Source organism: Carettochelys insculpta, chromosome 3, assembly GCF_033958435.1.
Source record: "Carettochelys insculpta isolate YL-2023 chromosome 3, ASM3395843v1, whole genome shotgun sequence".
NCBI lineage: Eukaryota > Metazoa > Chordata > Testudines > Carettochelyidae > Carettochelys > Carettochelys insculpta.
In genome coordinates this window covers 143,142,030-143,163,239 of record NC_134139.1, presented here as the reverse complement: position 1 = coordinate 143,163,239, position 21,210 = coordinate 143,142,030, and the positions used below count along the sequence as shown (strand labels likewise).

At 43.8% G+C, this 21,210-nt stretch overlaps 1 protein-coding gene across 2 annotated transcripts in view; it reads left to right on the top strand.

Annotated features, from left to right (window-relative positions):
- Window positions 1-21,210, top strand: part of NT5E (5'-nucleotidase ecto) — a 69,352-nt gene that overhangs the window by 8,738 nt on the left and 39,404 nt on the right. For both annotated transcript variants that reach the window (XM_074990950.1, XM_074990949.1), the window contains exons 2-6: window positions 631-853; window positions 4,984-5,172; window positions 13,536-13,733; window positions 17,191-17,345; window positions 18,963-19,071. In XM_074990950.1, coding sequence (XP_074847051.1) covers window positions 631-853; window positions 4,984-5,172; window positions 13,536-13,733; window positions 17,191-17,345; window positions 18,963-19,071 — 874 coding nt within the window. The remainder of the gene's footprint in view (window positions 1-630; window positions 854-4,983; window positions 5,173-13,535; window positions 13,734-17,190; window positions 17,346-18,962; window positions 19,072-21,210) is intronic.

The window sequence follows — 21,210 nt, the reverse complement described above, 5'->3', positions numbered from 1 at the left end:
ACACATTTGCAATTTTAATAGAGTGATCTCCTAAGATGTTTAAATTAGATCTGAGTTTCTTTCTGTAAGGTTTGCTAAGGATATTGCTAGAAATGGCTGTACCCATCAAACACAATAATGCATGTTCATGTTACATGGTATTGGGGCTGTTACATGTTGAAGTACAAATGAAAGTTTACCAAAAGTGATTATCAGTATGTTAAGTAACCATAGTAGTCAGCTGAAAATGTCAGCCTGGTTGTGTGAACTGTTAATCTCTTACAGGTGAGCAAGATTAGCAGTTAACAAGACCAGGTTGCTCGCATTCTCTTGTCATGTTTTGTACTAATTTTAGATTTGTCATTTGCACCTCTACACCTAGTATTGTACAAGCTGCAGGATTCATGCATCTGCTAGGTATCAGAAGCTATCATCAAAGCTGGAATAGCATGACGGAGATTGGGAGGCAGAAGAAATGGATACAATATGGTTGTGTTTAGTGCAAAACAATAAATTTTGTTTCGAAAATGGTAGGACTGTGTTTATTAGAATAAAACTTTGTGCTATCCTAAATGTCTAATACATAATTTATGAGAGAATGCACATTACTGGGGGGTGCTGTCTAATAATTTTCCTTTTTGTTTCTCATAGGCTTTGGGGAACCATGAATTTGATAATGGTCTGGATGGATTATTGGATCCACTACTTAAAAATGTTAACTTTTCAATTCTGAGTGCAAACATTCGGGCACACAAATCAGTAGAATCCAGGATTGCTGGATATATTCAGCCTTATAAAATACTACATGTTGGTTCAGAAAAAATTGGAATTGTTGGCTATACTACTGCAGAAACATCCTACCTTTCAAATCCAGGTATGCATGCTTTAGTATAATGGAAATAAACCATATACATTTACAGTCAAATGCTAAGATTTAACTATGTATAGTTTCCTAGTATGAATGAATATTGGTGAAGGGTTTTAATTGAAAAGTTAGCTGTAGACTTTTTGTATTTTCAGATCCACAGGCAGCTGTTTTTAACTGCTTGATATTTGTATCATATGAAAAAGATGCATTCTATACACAGATCCATTCGGAACACCCAAAACATTGCTCTAAAAGGTTTTTGGTTTTTTTTGTTTTTTTTTGGGGGGCGGGGAGGGCTGTGGGGTATATTTTTTGTTTCTTACTGGCCACATAAGAAAACCTGAAGACATAAGTACATCTTATAATAAAGGAAAATGTGTTTTATGCAGGATTTATTGAAATCTCACGTATTTGAATATTGAGGAGCATAGGTCGGCCTTCAGATACATACAAGCCTCAACCTTGCTGAAGTTGGTGGGATTGCATATGTATATTCGAGGACAGAATTTGTTCCCTTGTATTTTATGGGATCTCAAGCATATACAGAAATTAAAAAACAGAAGGAATCACAATTATTTTCTATCAGTGAGTGACAAAAGTGGTGAAGCGTAAACTCATCCTTTTCTGACAAACAGATCATTCCAGTGATGAATATATGCTTAAGTAATGTAAAGCAATGAGGCAAAAATTATATTATATTATATTATTATCTGTTCTTAAAATCATTAAATAAATAAATAAACATAATTGTATTTTAGATTAATAAAAACACCATTTTCGCATTGGAGTTTCTCACCTTGCTCTTTTTAATTTTGGCAGGTGCAAAAGAGCCACTTTCACTCATAATAAAGAGACCTTGCCTTCTTCTCTGGTTTTAAACTAGAAACACAATGGAATTAAAATTAATTGAACATAGCAAATAAAAAATCACCTTTAAATATAAGGAAGTTATTACTACTTTTCTATCCATTACTCACTGCAATAACATAACTATAGAAACAAAGGTGTAACTTAGCCCAGAATAAGAAAGGAGAGAGAGGATTGAAACCAAGCATTCAAATGTAGAACTGACATAATGGTCTAAATTCCAGTGTCAGTTGGAGTGTCTACACACAAAATGCACTCTCTCTTGATCTAAAATTGAAAGAATGAGGCCCTTTTTCTGGTGGCCCTCTTCCATTCCCGGATCAGGAAGAGCACCTTTTTTTTTTGGAAAGATTTAAAGAAAAAAGCATGCGTAGATTCTCTGTGGGCCCTTTTTTTGACAGGGCAATCCTCATGACGCCAGATTTTTTTTTATCTCTGGCCCATTCTTTCGAAAGAGCGGGGACTGTGTGGACACTCTATCGAAACAGCGGATTGATGTTTTGATCTACTTTTTTGTGTGTGGACGCTCTCTTTCAAAAGAAGTTTTTGCAGAAGAGATCTTCCAGAAGAACTTCTTTTGAAGGATTGTTGTAATGCAGACATAGCTATCCACAGAAGGGACCTCTCTGGTCAATAGAAACTTTTAATCTGCCTGCTGACATAAGAGGCTGAGTTAAATTTGAATCTATCCTTTTTCCCTCTAAAGAACAACAAGGAGAAATATACGTTTCCTTTGTGCAAAATGAGAAACGTAACATGCTTGGGGGTGAAGGCATCTGATTATGCACACATAAGATCTTACAAAGAATATAGCATGCAGTAGAAATTTTCTTTTAAGTAACCTGTTGCAAGTGTTTACTGTGCAACCAATGATGATGATAATTCCAACCTTACACATTTCTGATTGTGTAATATTCCTGTTTGTGCAATATCCATGAAGTGATGTGGAAAACAGCCTGGGTCAAAGCCTGTATATGCCCCGAGCCCCAGTTTCTCATCCAGGCAGCCTAGAAAGTTGGGTAAAATGGGCATGTTAGGAATTAAAATAAGTTCCTGAGGAACAAGTGTCATAGTTATTAATTTTGAGAGAGGCACAGTGCTATCAGATTAGTCCTTCTGTAGCTGTGAAAGATATTACAACAGAATTTAGATGATGAACATTTCTGTTAAGTAAAAGGACATATTTTAAGAAATTTGTAGTGGAACCTAGAGATGGTTGTAACTGTAGTGAAAGACCCAATAAGGAGTCAAAAGACAAATAGTAGTAGTAAGACAGAAGGCTATAACTGAGGAATGCAAAAACAATTGCATTAATTTGGCATTTTCTCGGGGCTGCCATATGATGCAAAGACAGTTTTTTGTAACTCTCCTTTTTTAACTGTACAACTCCTCAGTAGCTTTCAAAAGCTGATTTAGTTTCTGCATTCTGTGAATTATGACACAAATGACTTTGCAATCTGCAGTGCTGAAGTTGTGGGTTGGTGAGTTAACCATAAAGATGTTCTTTATTTCAAGTGAGTCATTGAGTTTGGATTCCAGGAAGATGTCACGTCTAATACACACACTTTATTTCAGGAAGTTCACCTAAGTTGATACATATTTTTTGCCTCAGTTACCAGAAATCTTATGAACTTACAGGACTTTACAACTTCCCAGGGTCTGTGTAAACACAAATTAAATACCAGTGCAAACCCTCCATTAAACAGATTAATGGGCTGGAAAGGGTGTCCATTATTCCTGAAAGTCTGTTAAATGTGAGGGTTTACTGCCTCCAGGCTCTCCCAGCCCCAGTCTCCATCTGCCCCTGTGCCCACCCCACCCTAAAAAAAACAAAAAACCCTGCCATTCACCATAGCCTCCTCTGGCAGAGCCCTGGGACCCTGCCCTGGCTCAGATCCTGCCGTGCATTTCAGACCCCACCACCGTGTGTGCCTGAAGGCACCCCACCACGCGGCTGGAGCTGCCTCGCCATGTATGGCTTTAGTCACGCGCAGTGGATGCCTCAAGGCACCTCACCATATGCAGCTGAAGGTGCCCTGCCACGTGCTTCTGGAGGGGCCACCTCATGGCCTGCAGGAGCTGCCGCTGGAGCGACCTCATGCTCCTCCCATCAGGGGTGAGGCGCATACAGAGTGCCGTCTGTGGCGGCGGTAAGTCCTTCCCCCACCCTTTTTTTTTTTTTTTTTTGGTAGGGGGAGGATTTAGGATTTTGTGGACTCCAGCAGACTTTGGGAACAACGGGGAGGGGGGTGTCTGTTGTTCCTGATGCTGGCTAAATCAGGGTTTATTGTATGGATTTTTACACCATGATTTCTCTACAAATTTTATATAAAATTTGTCTTGTTATCACTCGATCTCTTTCATCATTACTGCTGCCATTTGTCACTTTCCCATCTGTTTCCAACTGTCACCATATTTCAATGTCTTCTGAAACACTGGAAACTCAGTTCCAGTTCTCTCGTGGCACCAGTGCCCTCTCTCAGTCTCTGGAAGGGCAGCTAATAAATACCCGGAGAGAGTGGGTGAAGGGAACGTTAAGAACAGTGCAGAGTACAAATGATGAAGCCATTAATGGGTAGCTTTTTTTTTTAAAAGACATCCTGGGTGCCACTTAATCTACCTGCCACATATGAGTCACCCTACTACATTTTTTTTCCTGCTCCTACAAATAATTTACATGCGGAAAGAAGAAAGATCTTGGGAAAAATCAGTCAGAAGTAATATGGCAGAAACATGTTAATATTTATACCCAAACAATGGATATGAAACAACCCTCAATGTAATTCTTCCTCTCAGTTTTAATGACTGTCAAATATAGTTTAAGCTTTATTCCAATGGCTTGTATCGTGAACTTTTTTGTATGTAGATGCATATACATAATTCAGCTCATGAATATTGGTAGGCTAAGCACTAATGTTCATGTTCCTTGTACAGTACTTGAAAACACTGGGCCCAATTAAAAGTCAGAACAAACTCCCAATAAAGTTAATTGAAAAACTCTCTCACTTTTTTTGTTCTGTAAAGGAATGTGGGCCCTGTACCCACTAAAATTCAGAGATCACTTAAGCCTCACAACCTAGAATCCTGTGTTTGATGGCAAAAATGAACATTTAAATAACAAGAGGCCAGAGCTCCCCACAGCTTGTGCGACGCTGGTTGTAGTCCATCAGCTCTTTCAGTTAGCTGGCCTTGTGATGAAAACACAGGGGTATTTTTAGACACCTCATAAATATTACTAATAATCCCCCCCTTTTTTTTTTTCTTTCAAGGAAAGGATATATACTTTGTAGATGAAGTTGAAGCATTGCAGCCACAGGTGGATAAACTTACCACGTTGGGAGTGAACAAAATTATTGCACTAGGACACTCTGGTTTCCTTGTGGATCGGAAGATTGCTGAAAAAGTGAGAGGAGTTGACGTTGTAATTGGAGGACATACAAACACATTTCTTTACACAGGTATTGGGTTTCTCAGTTATATGTCTCTTTTAACCAAAACTGATCTTTCATTGAAAGAAAATTCTCGTTAAACTAAGGTGACATAAAAATGTAACTTCCTTGTAATTAAGTACTGAGGCCAGTTCTTCAACAGGTGAATATCAGCAATTTTCCTGGATCTCCCTTGTTGGAGAGCAACAAAGGATCTGGCACTCTGTAATTAAAACCAATCAACTATACGCAGTGCATGTATCTAGTTACGACTGGCCCACGTGAGAGGAAGTTATTTTGCTGTTCTTACTGTAAACAAGTCATCTGAGCCTGGGGCTATGACACAAGGAATCTATTCCCAGTTTATTTACACCAGGGGTCAGCAACCTTTCTTGAGGTGGAGTGCTAAAATTTGACCTTTTGACCTCTATGTATGGTCCCAGTGCCTGTGATACTTTTAAAAGTCACTAATAGTCCTACTTACAAGAGTTTCATTCATAAATAAATGAGGATGCCGAGCTTTACAGTTTAGGTGGCAGTTGGTAACATCAGCTGGTCTTCTGTTAATCCAGAGGTGGAATGGCTTTGAGCAGGATCTCAGCTGCATGGGGGAGGAGGGGCTGGGCTGAGCTCCCACCTCATATGCTGATGAAAATCAGCTCATGTGCCATTCTTGGCACAAGTGCTGGGGGTTGCTAACCCCTGATTTACAACATCTGTGAGTAAGGAATTTCTTAACTCTTTGAACTTATTCAGGATGACCTGTGCAACTCAAACCCACTCCAACGTGAACAGTAATACTGCTGAATCAATGTGCAGCTCATTTAATAGTAGTCCCACACGGCATTGTCATAACAAAACTGTGGAAATGCCATTTGTGTGAAATTACTGTAAAAGCTGGTGTGGGACTGGTTGAAAGACGGTACGCAGAGAGAAATCATCACTGGTTCACTGTCCAACTGTGAGGACGTATCTGGTGCAGTCCTGCAATGGTCACTTTTTGGGTCTGGTACTTTTAATGGTTACAGTAATGATTTGTATAGGTAACTGGAAGGTAAGACTGATGGGTTGAATCACAGATATTTCCTTAGGGTTCCCCCCAACCCCACCCCAGTGTGCTAATCAAGTCACTGACACCTGCCTTCCTGCTTTCTGGGGCTGCCCACCACTCTGTCCTGCTGAGTCAGAAGCTCTGGTCTCCCCCAGCAAAGGCAGAGAGTTGCAGTAAGTGCACCCCTGCTGAGCAGCACTGCCCTAGGAAGGCTCTGCTTTAAGGGCTCAGCAGCCAGGAAACCAACCCCCAGATAAATCTGTCTTATTTTATGTAAAAGTTTTACCCGGAGAAGGCTCATATGGTTCACCACCTATTTCAAGAAATGGAGATACGCACAGGGGTTGCTCCCCGCTTTTCCAGGAAAAAACTATTTACACTGTGCTGGGTCATAATAAAACACCATTTTTTTTTTAAGTATAGAAAGTAGCATTTAAGTGGTTGCAAGTGAAAACAGACAGATCAGTTACTAAACTGAAGTAAACAAAACATGCCAGCTAATCCTAATGCACTAAGAAGCTTGTTACATGCAAATTCTTACTCTAAACAGTTTTTCTCAGTATCACTTTCACAAGCTAACCAGCCTCCTCTCTTGGGCCTGATCCTTCCCCCAGTTCAGTCCTAAATGTTTCCAGCTGGCATCTTAGGTGTTAAGTGAGGGATGGGGGCTCTCCTGGTGACTGACCCTATTGTCTGTTTTCCTCCCTGTCAATCACTTCTTGTGCTGATGAAGCCTCAGCCAAGTACTGAGTCCAGCTCTGGGCACTGCACTTAGGAACGTGGCCAAATTGCGGGAGGAGAGCAACAAACAGGATAAATGGTTGAGAAAATCTGAACTATGATGTTTAAAAAATGGTTAGTCTTGGTAAAAGATGACTGCTATCAGCTTCCTGTTCAGTCTTCAAATATGTTTAATGGTTGCAATAAAGAGGACATTGATCAGTTGTAAGTTTAGTAGTAATTGGCTTAATCTGCAGCAAGGGAGATTTAGATTTGCTATCAGAATATTCAAGTAACGGAACAGGCTTCCAAGAGAGGCTGTGGAATCCCCATGGTTGGAGGCTTTTAAAAACTGGTCAGACAGACCTGTCAGTGATGGGTGTAGGTTCACTTGGACCTGCCTTTCTGTGGGAGGCTGAACTAAATGACCTCTTGTGGTTCTTTCCTTTGTACATTCATGTGATTCTAATGTGTTTTACAAGTGAACTGAATAAGTGAGTAAACAAATAAAACGTTATAATTTACCTTGCATGTAGTACAGCATTAAAGGAATCCGTGAAACAAAAATCAGTAAAAAAACAAGGTGTCTGACTTGATTATTTTTCAAAGTATTGTCATTGATTGCTCCCCTGTAGAACCTGCTTCTGTGTTCATAAGCTTTTAAAACATGGTAAAACATACATGGTTTGTAATGTTTGGTGGCCTAATGATGGTATTATTATTTATTTATTGTGGTGAGAGAAAACATTCATTTCTTAAAAGAATCCAGCTGAAATTTTCATGTTGAGTTTCATAAATAAGAAAATAAACATTTCAGAACACATTTATAGGTGTTTGGAAACATGGATCTGTGTAATAGCAGACCCTGAATATAAACCCAAAGTGACAGAAGAGTAGAAAATGTTTATGCTACTGCCTTCCTGGCTACTATCAAGTATCAAGCCCACACTGACAGGAAATTGGAAGCTCACAGTCTTCCTGTGCTTAAAAAAATTCCATCTTGACTATTATCCCAGGTATCAGCTCCCTGCCACTCAGAGTCACGTTAACCCAAGATTCACGCGACTTGAGTGCAGATATTTCGGGGTTCTACTGTACCCCCCTGTACACAGCAACTTCTAATCTGAATCCCAGGGAGGTAACTCTCTGTGCTTTTACCTGCTCTTTTTTAAGTTGCTGTGTATCACCTAGTAACCAAACATGCTTTTTAACTTCATGTGTATATTTTACCTTTTGTTTTGCTAATAAAGTGCCTTTTTTTGTTTAAGGGCAATTTGATTCCTGTGGCCTAGAGAAGGGCCTGTGTATTTGCATGTCTAAGACTGAAAGGTCAGCTATCCTATTGCTGCTTAATTTCTTCCTCTCTGTTTTCAAGCTCTCTCCCAAGGGAGGGTTAAGAACTTCGGGTTACCCCACAGGGAGGCATCCCAGGTGTGTTTTCCTGGTTTTTAAAGGGGGTTTCTCACTTGTGCGGTGGCAACTACCTCCCAGGGTCAGGGAATCTGTGGCCTTGGGAAGCTTTTAAGTAGAAGCCTATAGAGGCAAGGTATTTTTCAGGTCTCTTGTGGGCCCCTACCTTCTGCACTTGGAGTGTTAGAGTGGGGATCAGCCTTGACAAGTTGTGAACAGTTCTTTAGAACAGCCATTGTTTTCCAGTGAGTTAGTGTTAGACAGTCGGTGGGTGGGGAAGGGTCTCCCTTCTTCTCCTGTGTCCCCTTTGGGGGACTGGGACATGGAAATGTCCCAGGGCTTTAAGGAGTGTAGCTCCTGCTTGAGGGAGATTTGATATCAGCGTTCAGCTACCTGAAGGGGGATTACAAAGAGGATGGAGAGATGCTGTTTTCAATGGTGACAGGTGACTGAATGAGGAGCATTGGCCTCCATTTGCAGTGGGGGACGGGTCTAGATTGGCTATTAAGAAAAATTATTTCACCGGGAGGGTGGTGAAGTATGGTAATAAGTTACCTAAGCTGTGTCTACACTAGCTGGCTATTTCGAAATAGCCAGAACAACTTCGAAATAGCACACGGCGTGTGTACGTGTGCTGTGCACTATTTCGAAGTTGAAATCGATGTAAAGCGGCAAGAGGTCAAAATCACTATCCGCAACAGAAGATGGGAATAGCGCCCTACTTCAAGGTCCAACATTGAAATAGGGCATGTGTAGATGATTCGCATCTCACTAAGTCGAAATAGCGGGACCCTCCATGATGGTCATCAGCTGAGGGGTAGAGAGATGCTCTGTCCAGCCCCTAGGCTCTATGGTTGCCATGTGCAGCAGCCCTTAAAGCTCCATGCCCTGGATTCCTGTGGCAGGAAGCTGAGAGTGTGCAGGCAGCAGCACAGACACGTGCATAGCCTGCACGCCCTCCAGATACCCCGATTCCCCACCCAGCATGCATGGCAGCCAGCCAGCCCCCTGAGTGCCCCCAGGGGGACCCGGGGCTCCCAGCCGTCCAGCCAATCAGGGAAGAGGTGGCGGGGCTCTTCCTGGTCGGATGCCGAGATCCGGGACCTGCTGGGGCTTTGGGGCGAGGAGGAGGTGCTCCAGGTAATGAGGAGCAAGCAGTGGAACACACGTGTTCGCCCAGCTGGCCGAGGGCCTGGCTGCCCGGGGTCACCCTGTCCACGCTCCTGACCATGTCAGGAGTAAGGTCAAGGAGCTGCAGCAGGGTTATGCCCAGGCCTGGGACACGTGCAGCTGGTCTGGGGCCGCCCCTGCCATTTGCCCCTTTTACAGGGAGCTCAGGGAGATCTAGGGCCCCCAGTACACCTCCTCCTCCTGCCCCCCGGCCACCCTTGACACCTCAGCCGATGAGCCCCAGCAGGCCCCAGAGCCAGAGTCTGGCCCTGAGGCCAGCCCTGCACCCCATGGGCCCCCAGAGGAGCCCACCCCTGGGGCAGAGGAGGAGGAGGAGGTCTCCAGCGATGGGGGCAAGGGCTCCTCATCGACATCCCCTCCTGCAGCTCCATGAGGACGTCCACCTGCCAGTTGTCCCCCGACCAAGGGAGCAGACCATCAGGTATGTACCCCACAGGTGCACCCCCCGGCTTAAGGGACGGGGGCAAGAGACCCGACCAGGGCCCCCCATACACCCAGCTGACCCCAGCCCACCATGGCCCAGCCAGACCATGGGCCCGGGACAGCAGTGGCACAGCCCCCAGAGCCCGTCAGCACCTGCCCCCCAGGACAGCACCACACCCCCTCCTGGGGGTAAGGGGGACACACCACACCCATCATCATCCCTGGGGGACAGGGGATGGGGACCCAGCAGCAGAGGAGTGGGAGGCATGGGTCACGGGTCAGGGCCCAGACTAATGGCTGTCTTCGCTCTTCCCCCCTCTATTCCACATCCCACTTTGCATACTGTAACAACACCGGCACTACAAGAAACACACAGTCCTCCGTGCTGGAATTTGTGTGGGATATTGTAGGGAAGAAACCAAACACCAATACCAGATTGTATGTTAAGTATTCCAGCTCTGTGCCTGTAGAAGCAGGGCCTACAAATTCCCCCTGGGGTTTGCCACTTAAGGCCTAAACTGAGGTAACCCCAGAGACAGGGCAGTGGTGGAGATGCCAGGGCCGGGGGCCCCAGCGAGGTAGCTCTCCACTCATGCTAACTGGGTTTCTGAACTATAGGATTATAGACCTACTCCAGACTTTAGGATTCAAAGAGGGGGTCTTTAGCACAAACCATAACCTGCCTCAGAAATTTCCATCCTACATCCTCTATTGCTGGTATAGCTGTTGGGATTGCAAGGGAAACCTTCAAAACAACTGTAACCGCTACAGAGAGATTTTGCCTGGTTTTGTAGAGAGACAAAGGGAAAGCTTGGAGGTGTGAGTTGCCTCATTCATTTATTTCTTTGACAATATTTTATATGTTAAACATAGTTACAAATTCACTGTTCATCAAAATATTTAGGGAAGGAAAAGAAATACTGTATAATAAAGACTTACAAGCATTTTCCAAAGTGGGGATAGGGGACTGGCAAAGGCTATGGAAAATGAGTGAATAAAGATATGTAGGCCTTTCCCACCACATGGTGCAGTTACACTGGCCATGTGTCTAATTTTATTTTATTTTCCTGAGGGGGCAGTGTTTAGCTTTCAAAAGTTTGGGAAACACTGGCTACCTGTGAGTACATGTCTTTCCTTCTCCTGACTTCATCAAGAGTGAAAGGCATGTAAAAAATGTAAGACTAGGCCTTAACAGAGACCTACTCAACTCTTTACCTAAAGTTAGGCTAGGGCTACACTGTACCCATATCTTGAAATAACTTACACAATGTACATTGCACAAACTGCATAACTTATTTTGAGGTAACTTAGTTTGAGCTTGATGCTGTCCAAAAGGCACCAAAGTTTGACATAAGTACCTATTTTGAACTTCCTGCTACCCTCTCACTACAAAGTTTAGCAGGAATGAAATACTGCATTCAAAAGAGCCCTGCTATTTTGCGCGTGGGGTTTCTATGGTGGGCTACAAGTGTATCCCGAAATACACGCCACAATGCAACCACAGCACATCAGAATATTTTAAGCCTCTGACCAGCTCTCTCTCTCTGGAATTAGGCCTCTATTTTATTAACTAGACTTTCCTCTGAGTGTAGTGTCTGCTCTCTTATTTGCTAAACATTTTTCTAATGGTAAGTCTACACTACAAAGTTAAGTTGACCTAAGTTATGTTGATGTGCAACCACCAGAGTTATTACATTGCTTTTGCATGTCCATACTGGGCTTCTTGTGTCAGCAATGTGAGTCTTTGCTAGAAGTACTTGTATAGTTTTTAACTGGAAGTGTGGGGCATTGACGGATGTCTTCTTGGAAGCAGCAACAGTCAACATAAACAATGCAGTGTTCACATTACTACATCATCAGTCTAACTGTATTGCCTTAAGTGTTATGCGTCTTGCAGAACTGGAGTTAAGTTGGTGTAATGGGCAAGCTACACTGAGTGCTGCATTTCAGTCTAGACACTGAGACCCAGATATCATATCCTGTATAGGAACCCCTGAAGCACCAAATGAATAACTTTGAATGCAGCAACTTCTACATCTACAGTAAAATTCCTTTAATCTGGCATGGGACAGGTGCTGGGTTACCAAATTTTCCGGACTGTTGGACATCACCATAACTCCCATGTCCTGGTCCAAACCTGCTTGTTGTGGCTCACCACTCCTGCACATCCCCAGCTTCTTCACCACTCCTGGGCTACTCAGCTTCTTCACCCCCCCACACTCCTGCAGTTTCTTCACCCCTGCGTGTCTCCAGCTTCCCCTTCCCCCACACTCCCTGGCTCAACTCCACCCTTCCCCGGCTCCGCCCCCCCCCCCTGCAGCCCTAACCCACCTCAGGCTTAACGCCCCCCCATCCGCCTCCTACAGCCCCAACCCACCACCCAAGCCCCCCCCCCCCCCATCTTATGCAAATTTTGAGGTATGCATATTTTGGGGGATGCTGGACCATCAGAGGCCTGATTAAAGGAATTTTACTATACTTCCATTGGTCTTGTTCACATGTGAAGGCAGGACATTCCCCTGACTTGGACATGAAACAAATGCATGTCCCTTTCCAGGATATCTAGATGGGTTATCCTTTGGAAAAACCTCACTTTTTCTGTTAAAATGGAAAAAAAGCAGATGTCCTAAAATGACTTCTCAGAGCCCTCTACACCAAATCCATGCAGATGTGTCTGTTCAGAAAAAAATATTTACTTTGGTAGCGTGAAAGATTTTGCTTTGATTCTGGAAGTGCATATGTCCATAAACATGCACTTGATACTTCGAGCAGCATTACAGCTTCATCTGGGAACTGTTCCAGGAACTGAGTTTGCCCTGCCAACACTCATAAAGTAGCATTCATTGCTGGCAGAAGATGACTGACTGGCGGGGAATGGGGAAGGAACAATACAACTGCCAGTTTTCCCACCACCTGCATGCAACTGGAATCAGGAACTGAAATGGATTTAACGGTGGGGGATTTTTGGTAGAGCATAGGGATAAAAAGTTTGTTTAAAAGGGGTTCTGATTTTTTTTAAGTTACAGTTTCTAATATTTATCCTCTGTAAACATATTTTTAATTAAACAGAATCTAAGCCTTAAACTGACAAGTGTGCCTGGAGCTTGGCTAAGCCTCTTCTCCTTTATGGATGAATATTCTGTGACCTGTGAAGTACTCTGTCTTTTTCTTTCAAAAGTACAAAGTCCTCATCAAGGAATAATGTGGTAACATAGTAACTTAGCTTGTACAAGTTATCTCCTTAGATTTCTGCTTTTGGAGCTTTGTGGTTCCACAAAAATGTCACCAGAATGCCAAGTTATCAATAAATCAGTACACAAAAATCTGATTTATCTATGATGGAAAAAATCATTTGTTTTTACAAGTTTTCATTCTCAGTTTGTAATGAGCTCAAGATCTTTGAGCAAAGAGGTTAATATAAAGTCACCTTTTTCATATCTTTGAGAAAATATATCCTTTCACTCAAGAACTGAAAAGCCTTGTTTTATTTCCTTATTACTTAATAAATACCCCATGTAACTTTTAAGGAAGAAAATCTGTTTCAAAACCCTTACTGATAATTTTCTGAAGGTAAAATACTTATGTTATTTTGTTTCAGGCCCCCAACCATCCAGTGAACAGCCAGCTGGTGACTATCCATTCCTGGTCAAGTCAGATGATGGAAAGCAGGTGCCAGTTGTGCAAGCCTATGCTTTTGGAAAATATCTTGGTTATTTAAACGTAACATTTGATGATCAAGGAAATGTAATTAGAACATCTGGAAACCCTATCCTCTTAAATAGCAGTATTCCTGAAGGTACGTGGGCCTGTGTGGATGGTCTGTTGGACGGGCAGCTTGCAGTTATGTATCTACAATCTGCAGGCTCTGTTAGGGAGGTGTTTTTTTAAACCTGTGGGACTCACTGCCCAAATTTGAGGGTTCCCCGCAGGAGGAGCTCACAGCCAGCATAGAGAAGGGCAAGGCCAGGGCCAGGCCCTCCCTCCAAGAGGCTCTAGAAGAGTCAGCTGACTCAGCAGTGAGGAGAAGGGCATCAGTAGTCACCATGAGGTGTTGTTCGTAACTTCATTCATTATCCTCCCTTGTGAAGTGCAGCAGTCTCCCCTCTGAGGTACTACCTGCTCCCTGAACAGATGGCCTCGAGCACCACCCCTTTGTTCCTTGGGCCTTTATTCACCTCCTGCATCCAGGAAGCACTTTAGGCCCTAGCAGCTTTTGAGTTTCATGGCATCGCTAGCAGCTCTACAAAAGAAAAGGGAAGGGTTAAGTGATATCAACCCTGCCTTCTATCTCTGCCTCTCAGCTGGGTTCACATCATAACCCAAGCAGGGCTAGGCAAGTCTTCTGAAGGTACATGCAAGATCAGTATGCCAGTCTCAATACCAGGTCCATGCCACTACCAATATCATGCTTTCCTTTGGCCTGTAGGCAGCACCACAGATCTTCGTGGCGTGCATGTCAGTGGTAGCTGCTTTTTGCAGACATGTCAAGAGATGCAAGTTGACTGGTATTTTGACCATTGGCTGATCAGGGATCCCTTGCAGGCTCAGGTCCAGCACTGTATCAGTTCATCATGGGCTATCTTCCGGGCCGTGAGTCTATTGCTAAATGAGTCAAAAGTAAACTCTGGTTCTGGTTCACAGAACAGAATTCATCCTGGCAGTGCTCAGCTTGACTCAGGCTAAGCCCTACCTATCGGTGGCCAGTTTCTGAGCTATGTTAGAGCTGATCTCCAAGGGCATGGCCCACCCAGTAACAACCACTTGGGTCTGCCTCAAACTATTGGGACACTTGGCAACACATACCTATGTGGTATAGTATGCCAGGATATGTCTCAGATCTTCTAGATGTGGCTAGTTTTAGTTAGCTGCCAGGGAAACATCACCTGGACTTAGCACCTACAGTTCCACCTCTGGTCATTCCTTTGTTGATGTGGTGAAGAGACCCAGGATCAGTAATGACAGGGGTACTCTTTTCTACCCCTTAATCATCTGTTACCCTAGGTGGAGGGAGCCCACCTCAGCAGTCCATGGATTAAAGGCCTCTGGGATGTCAGGGAGCTCAGGGTGGTATGCCTGGCATGTCAGGTATTCCTTCCCCAGATCTCAGGCAGGGAGGTGGAGGTCCTGATGGACACCACTTCATCAGTCTTCTATCAGCAAGCAGGGAGGAGTCAGATCTTCAGCACCATGCTAGGAGGCCCTCCAGCTCTGGGACCCCTACATGAAACATGCCGTTCATCTTGAGGCACACTGAATCCCTCTACATCCTGATCTTCACTTCAGTCAATCATAGACTGTATGTTACACCTAAAGCATCAGTGTATGGCTCTTCAGTCTTTTAAGGTTCATCTGGCAGCCCTCTCTTCCTCTTTCAGTGAACGGCAGATTGGTATTCTCCTACAAGATGATAGCTTTGTTGCTCATGGAGTTGGAAACATGCTACCCTGAAGTTTGAGCCTGTCCCTTAGAGGACCTAAAGCTGAATTTGTTGAGGTGCACAGGGCCACCCCGTGAGCTGTGAGCAACATGGTTGGTACTACTCTGTTCTCATGGAAGGTTGCCTTCTTGTTGGCACTTCCCTCAGCTAGAAAGGTCTATGACTCAAAGTTGTGATGTCAGACCCTCCCCCCTGCTTCAACACTGCTCTTCAGGGACATCCCAACTGTGCCACCATGTAGCCCTCCTACCAAAAGTGGTGTCACAATTCCACTTCATGTCTTCTTCCCAAAACTTCAAGACCACAGAGGAACATTGCTTTTCATACATGTGAGACGTGAGACAAGCCCTCTTTTTTAAGATATATATTGAGAGAACTAAAGATATGTCTGCACCTAATGGGAGATTGACCCGTTGAGGGTTGAACTCCCAGAGTTTGATTTCACGCATCTGGTAAAGATCCACAAAATCAATCTCTCTGGGCTCCGCAGTCAACCCCCTGTACTCCTGCTCTCACAAGGAGTAAGGGAGGTCAACAGAGAAACGACCTCCCTCAGTGAGGACAGGCATTATAGTTTACTGCAGATATGTTGATTCTAGCTATGTAATTGCTTTAGCTAGAAATGTATATCTGCAGTTGACTGTAAGGTCTAGTATAGACCATGTCTCATTTCTGTCACAAGTCTACTGCACCTTTTTGTTTTTAGCAATTGCAGAAAGAAGGGAGGGTTTTGATATCATGCCAAAGAATGTCATATGGATAACCTCCTATATTAGAGCTTGCTATGAGGGGGCAAAAGTTCTACCTCCAGGCTTCCTGGCTGTTTTGTTTTACAAGAGCCCAGAGTTTGTTGGTAGCATTCATCAAATCATAGAACTGTAGAACTGGAAAGAACCTCAAGTCCCTTGTAGTAACGGCAGGACCAAGCACCAGCCAGATGATCCCTGACAGATGTTTGTCTAGCCTGCTCTTAAAAATATCCAGTGATAGATTCCACAACCTCCCCAGGCAATTTATTCCAGTGCTTAACCACCCTGACAATTAGGAAGATTTTCCTAATGTCCAACCTAAATCTCCGTTGCTGCCATTCCTCTCACAGGCTCTTAGCCACAACACCTGTTAGCCTGTATTCTATCAAAACAAAAAAGCAGTCATATAGCACTTTAAAGACTAACAAAATAATTTATTAACTTATTAGGTGACGCTTATCACCTAATAAATTATTTTGTTAGTCTTTAAAGTGCTACATGACTGCTTTTTTGTTTTGATAGAATACAGGCTAACATGGCTGTCCCTCAGTCACTGATCATCTATTTACACCTTTGCTTCCCAATACACTATCGCCCAGTAGGTGATGTGCCCCTTTCGGCAGAGCAGTATTGCAGTCACCATGTCTATGAACTCAGAGCCCGACTCACAAGCCATAGTCCTGGAGATAACTGGCATGGACTAGACATGAGCAAGCACTGGCAAAAGAAAAAAGGGTTACTAAACTTTTGTAACTGTTCTTTGTGATGTGTAGCATTATGTCCATTCCAGGACCTGCCCTCTGTCCCCACTTCTGTACTTATCACAAGAAGGAACTAAAAAGCGCGGGGCGGGGGGGGGTAGTTCTTTTTAGCTGTTCATACATTAACAACTCCAGAGGATGCTAGAGCCAGCCCAATGGAAACCACTGAGAGAAAAATCTCTGGCAAGCGTGCACACAGCACACGCACACATAGCATGGAATGGACAAAAGCAACACATTGTGAAGAACATGAATTACAAAAGGGTACTAACCACTTTTCAAACTTGTTTTATGCTTCTATTCTAGATACTGATTTGAAAAAAGAAGTTGACAAATGGAGGTTGCAGCTAAATAATTTTTCTGTCAGTGAGATAGGAAAAACTCTGGTTTACCTAAATGGTACAAATCAAGCATGCCGTTTCCAAGAATGCAACTTGGGAAATTTGATATGTGATGCCATGGTAAGAAAGCACAGCCAGTAATTTAATTTGAAATAATATGAGGGCTTTGAGACACTTTAATTTTCCTGGACTCGAGAAAATTCTATTTATCTTAGGGTTTTGTGTGCCTTCCACGTTAAAGACTGGTAAAATTGAGATCCTTAGCAGAGTTCATATAATTCTTTGTCAGGAGTTACTTCTTTTGGAAGTGTTTTGCCATAAAAGACTTAAGAGTTTCTGGATAGGTGAGACATATGTTTAGCTCTTCCTTTTGGACTTGATCGTGAAAGGGTCTAAACTCCAACAGTTCCTATTAAAATCAGTGAATAGCTTTTAATAACTTACTGGTGTGCAACTTTCAGGATTTAACCCTTACATGGAGCTAGGACTGATCTCAAAAGAAAACTAATGGATCAGAAACTGTTACTCTATCCCTGGGACTTGTTGCACAGAGTTGAGTGAATATTGCAAACTCTTTAGGAATGGTCATTTGAATTTTTAAACAAATTTGCTTGGACTGTATTAGTACCATGGTGCCCAGTATTCAGAGAGCACCAATTTTTGATTCATAAGTAAGTTTTTATGCTGAAAATATGCTGAAGAATTAAGCCTACTAATTCATTTTTAATTCACATTGCTGTTCTTCTTCTCCAAAGAGATTTGACTTAGTGAGCTTTTTCAACACCATCAAATGCTCAGGCAAAATTCCAGCACAGGGTGTTTGCTGCTTTCCCTCCCCTTCAGACGCTTTTTGAAATTTACTTGAAAAAGATAGTAGTTTTTGCCTTTATTCTTAAGCCAGGCCTCATTATTCTATAGCAATATTTTGATTCTCTTGAATTTTGTGTTTTTCATTATTTTATTAGTAGTAAACAAAAGAGGAGCTCATGCAGCCATTATGATGTAAGTCAGGGTCTGCTTTGATCCTCTGAACAGCAACTGTATGGATTGCATTTGGGAGAAATCTATACTCCATTTGCTTTCCTCCAGGCTTCTAGTTCTCCACCTTCCCAGGATTTTCAAGACTGTTTCAATTACTATATGCTTGTAATAAGGTGCTCTGTCAGATCCCTTAATAATTTTGCACGCATCATTAGACTGACTGATTTGTATATATTTAAATTTTCTGGACACCTATATTTGAAGTCTCTCGCACTTCTGAATTTTTCAGCTCTATGCAAGTTATTTGCTCTATTAAATGTTTTCTGCAGGAACCTATCACCCTTTACTTTTCCTTTTACGACAGACAGTCTACAAATCATCTCTTCACTCATTTAGTTTTGACTTCAGAAGATGCAGTTTAACGTTTTGCCTCCGATAATGTCACATGCTTTTTTTTCAAAAAAATTCCAGAGATAACAGGAGAAAAAAGGTGGTGAGGTGTCTTATTTTTAGATTTGTTTGTAAAATTAATAAATAAAAAAAACTGAGTGAGTAATTCTTAAAAGTTTGTTCTTAAAGATAACTGTAAATACACTATTTATTTTGGTATGTTTTCTCCCTAACTGCTCTGGAGAAATATGCCCTGCCACTGGAAAGATCTCCCATAAACTCCGATTTTGTAATCTGTAAAAATTCCTGGATCTAGATAAAGCAAAGATTTTAAAATGGTTAAAATATTTTATGCGAATGTTACAGATTTACAATAACCTCAGATACAGAGATGAAAATTCATGGAATCATGTTTCAATGTGTATCCTGAATGGTGGTGGGATTCGGTCACCCATTGATGAACGCAACAATAATGGTATGTGAACTTGTTTAATGCTGCTTTTTATACTGTTAGCTGCCTGTACTTTTACATGTTTTGCTATCATGCACTATATCAACTACAAAGTGACAATTTTTCTGGGTTCAGGACTATACCCCTCCTGTTGCCAGTACTTATGCACACATTTAATTCTAGTTCATGTCAGTAGTTTCACTGGCACCAATAACATGCAGAAGGGTTAAGCACATCATGTTTCAGAATCAATTAGGTATAAAATGAGAAACAATTAACATCTCTATTTCAGTGCTTGATGGTGCACAGTACAGGGCCAGAAGTAAAAAATTAATTGAGCAAACACCAATAGAATACTGGAATTTAAGAACAACAACTATCCTTTCAAGAGAGCTCATCTGTGTTGGTATTCCAGGCTTTATTAAAAGAGAGTTCCACTAACAGAGAAGATTGGATCATTTAAAATTCTGAAATAGCTTACAGCCTTACTATCCCTTGCCCTAGACATGTAGACTGCATCTGCACAGAGACAATTTTCAACTTCTCCCCGTCAGTAGTGCTAACAGTGCTGCAGCCACGCTGGCACTGGTAACTATACTAGCAGAATTTGATCATTGATGCTTCTTCTTCGAGTGTCCCCGTGGGTGCTCCACATTAGGTGTCGGGCTCGCCCGGCGCCGCAGATCGGATCTTCCAAGCAGTTTCCGCTGGACCGCGCATGCGCCGGTGCGCGCCACTCCCTTGCGCGCTCCTGGCCACGTGCGCGATCCGGTCCCCGCCAGTTCCTCTTAACCGCCGTTGGCTGCAGACGGAATCCGACTAGGCTACGGCCAAGTTAGCGTATTCAATGGTTTTAACTGTTTTTTCTTTAAGGTTTTCAAGTTCTTAGGCTACTGTTAAGTTAGCCAGTTGTTATTTTCAAAAAAAAAAAACAAAAAAACAACAAGCAGGACGGCATTCAGTCCAGTTCTAGTAACAAGCGGAGCACCGGAGGCCAGGAGCCTAGGGCCATTAGCCGTCCTGCCGTGGCTGGCCATCGGAGAGGGGGAAAAACAGCACAGAGAAGGTGCTAAGTACCCATTAACAACTGAAAGACTCACCAACAACGTCCTCTTCAGGATTCAAGAAATGTGAGTCCTGCCGAGAGGCAATGCCAGCGTCTGATGGGCACAGTCTCTGCATAAGGTGCCTGGGGGAGTCCCACGTCACGCAGAAATGCTCCTTCTGTGCAAAATTAACAGCCAGAGCAAGGAAGGACAGGGAGATGCGGCTTAAAATGCTGCTCTTCGACAAGGCCCTCCAGCCAGACGTGCCGGAGCGGCCGCAGCAGGAGGGACCCTCCGGGGCCCATAAAAGGAAAGCTGCCTCCCTCACCCCATCAGCGCAAAAACGGAGGAAAGCCTCCTCAGCCTGATCCCTGCCGGCAGCAACAGCAGGCGGGACGGGAGGAGTACGCAGCCCCCAGCCGCAGCAACAGCTGATCGTCGGCAGCACGGAGAGCCACGTGGAGGCGGCTCAGCCTCCGATAATCAAACAGCCGCCCCGCACCGCAGGCAGGGCGGCGGCTAAACAAGCGCCGGTACCGGCGGCACCGCAAGCAGCGGCACCGACCCCCGGGGAACCAGCGGTGCAGAGCGCGCAGGCATGCAGCCTGCAGGCACCGGAGAACACCGCCCGTGCGGCACCGCCCATGAGCGTGCCAAGAACAGCGCGGACAGGGCTGAGATCCCTTACACGTCAGGAGGCGGAGTTACCTCCTCAAGGGAGGGGGAAGGCTGCACACAAAACAAGGCACCGCAGCCCCTCTCCAGACAGGGCTGCAGAGTTGCTTTCTCTCAGCCCTCCGCTTATGCTGCAGACTCCAACCAGAAGGCAGGGTTCCCCCCTAGCCTACCCGGAGCCCCCGTCTCCATTTTTACAACCAGCCTCGCCCTGGCTGGGACCACCTTCACCCTTCCTGGGGTTTGAGCCGCTGGAATACTATCACAAATCGCTCTCTCCAGTGTCCCAGATCTCTTGATGATCTCGCTCCCCCAGACGCAGAGGGTATGCACCAAGGGAGTGGTCTAGGTCACCTTCCCAAGAACAGTGCCTATACTGCCATGGTCGCCCCTATCACGTGGGCCTTGGACACCACTGGCAATCTACCAGGGAAAGATCCCC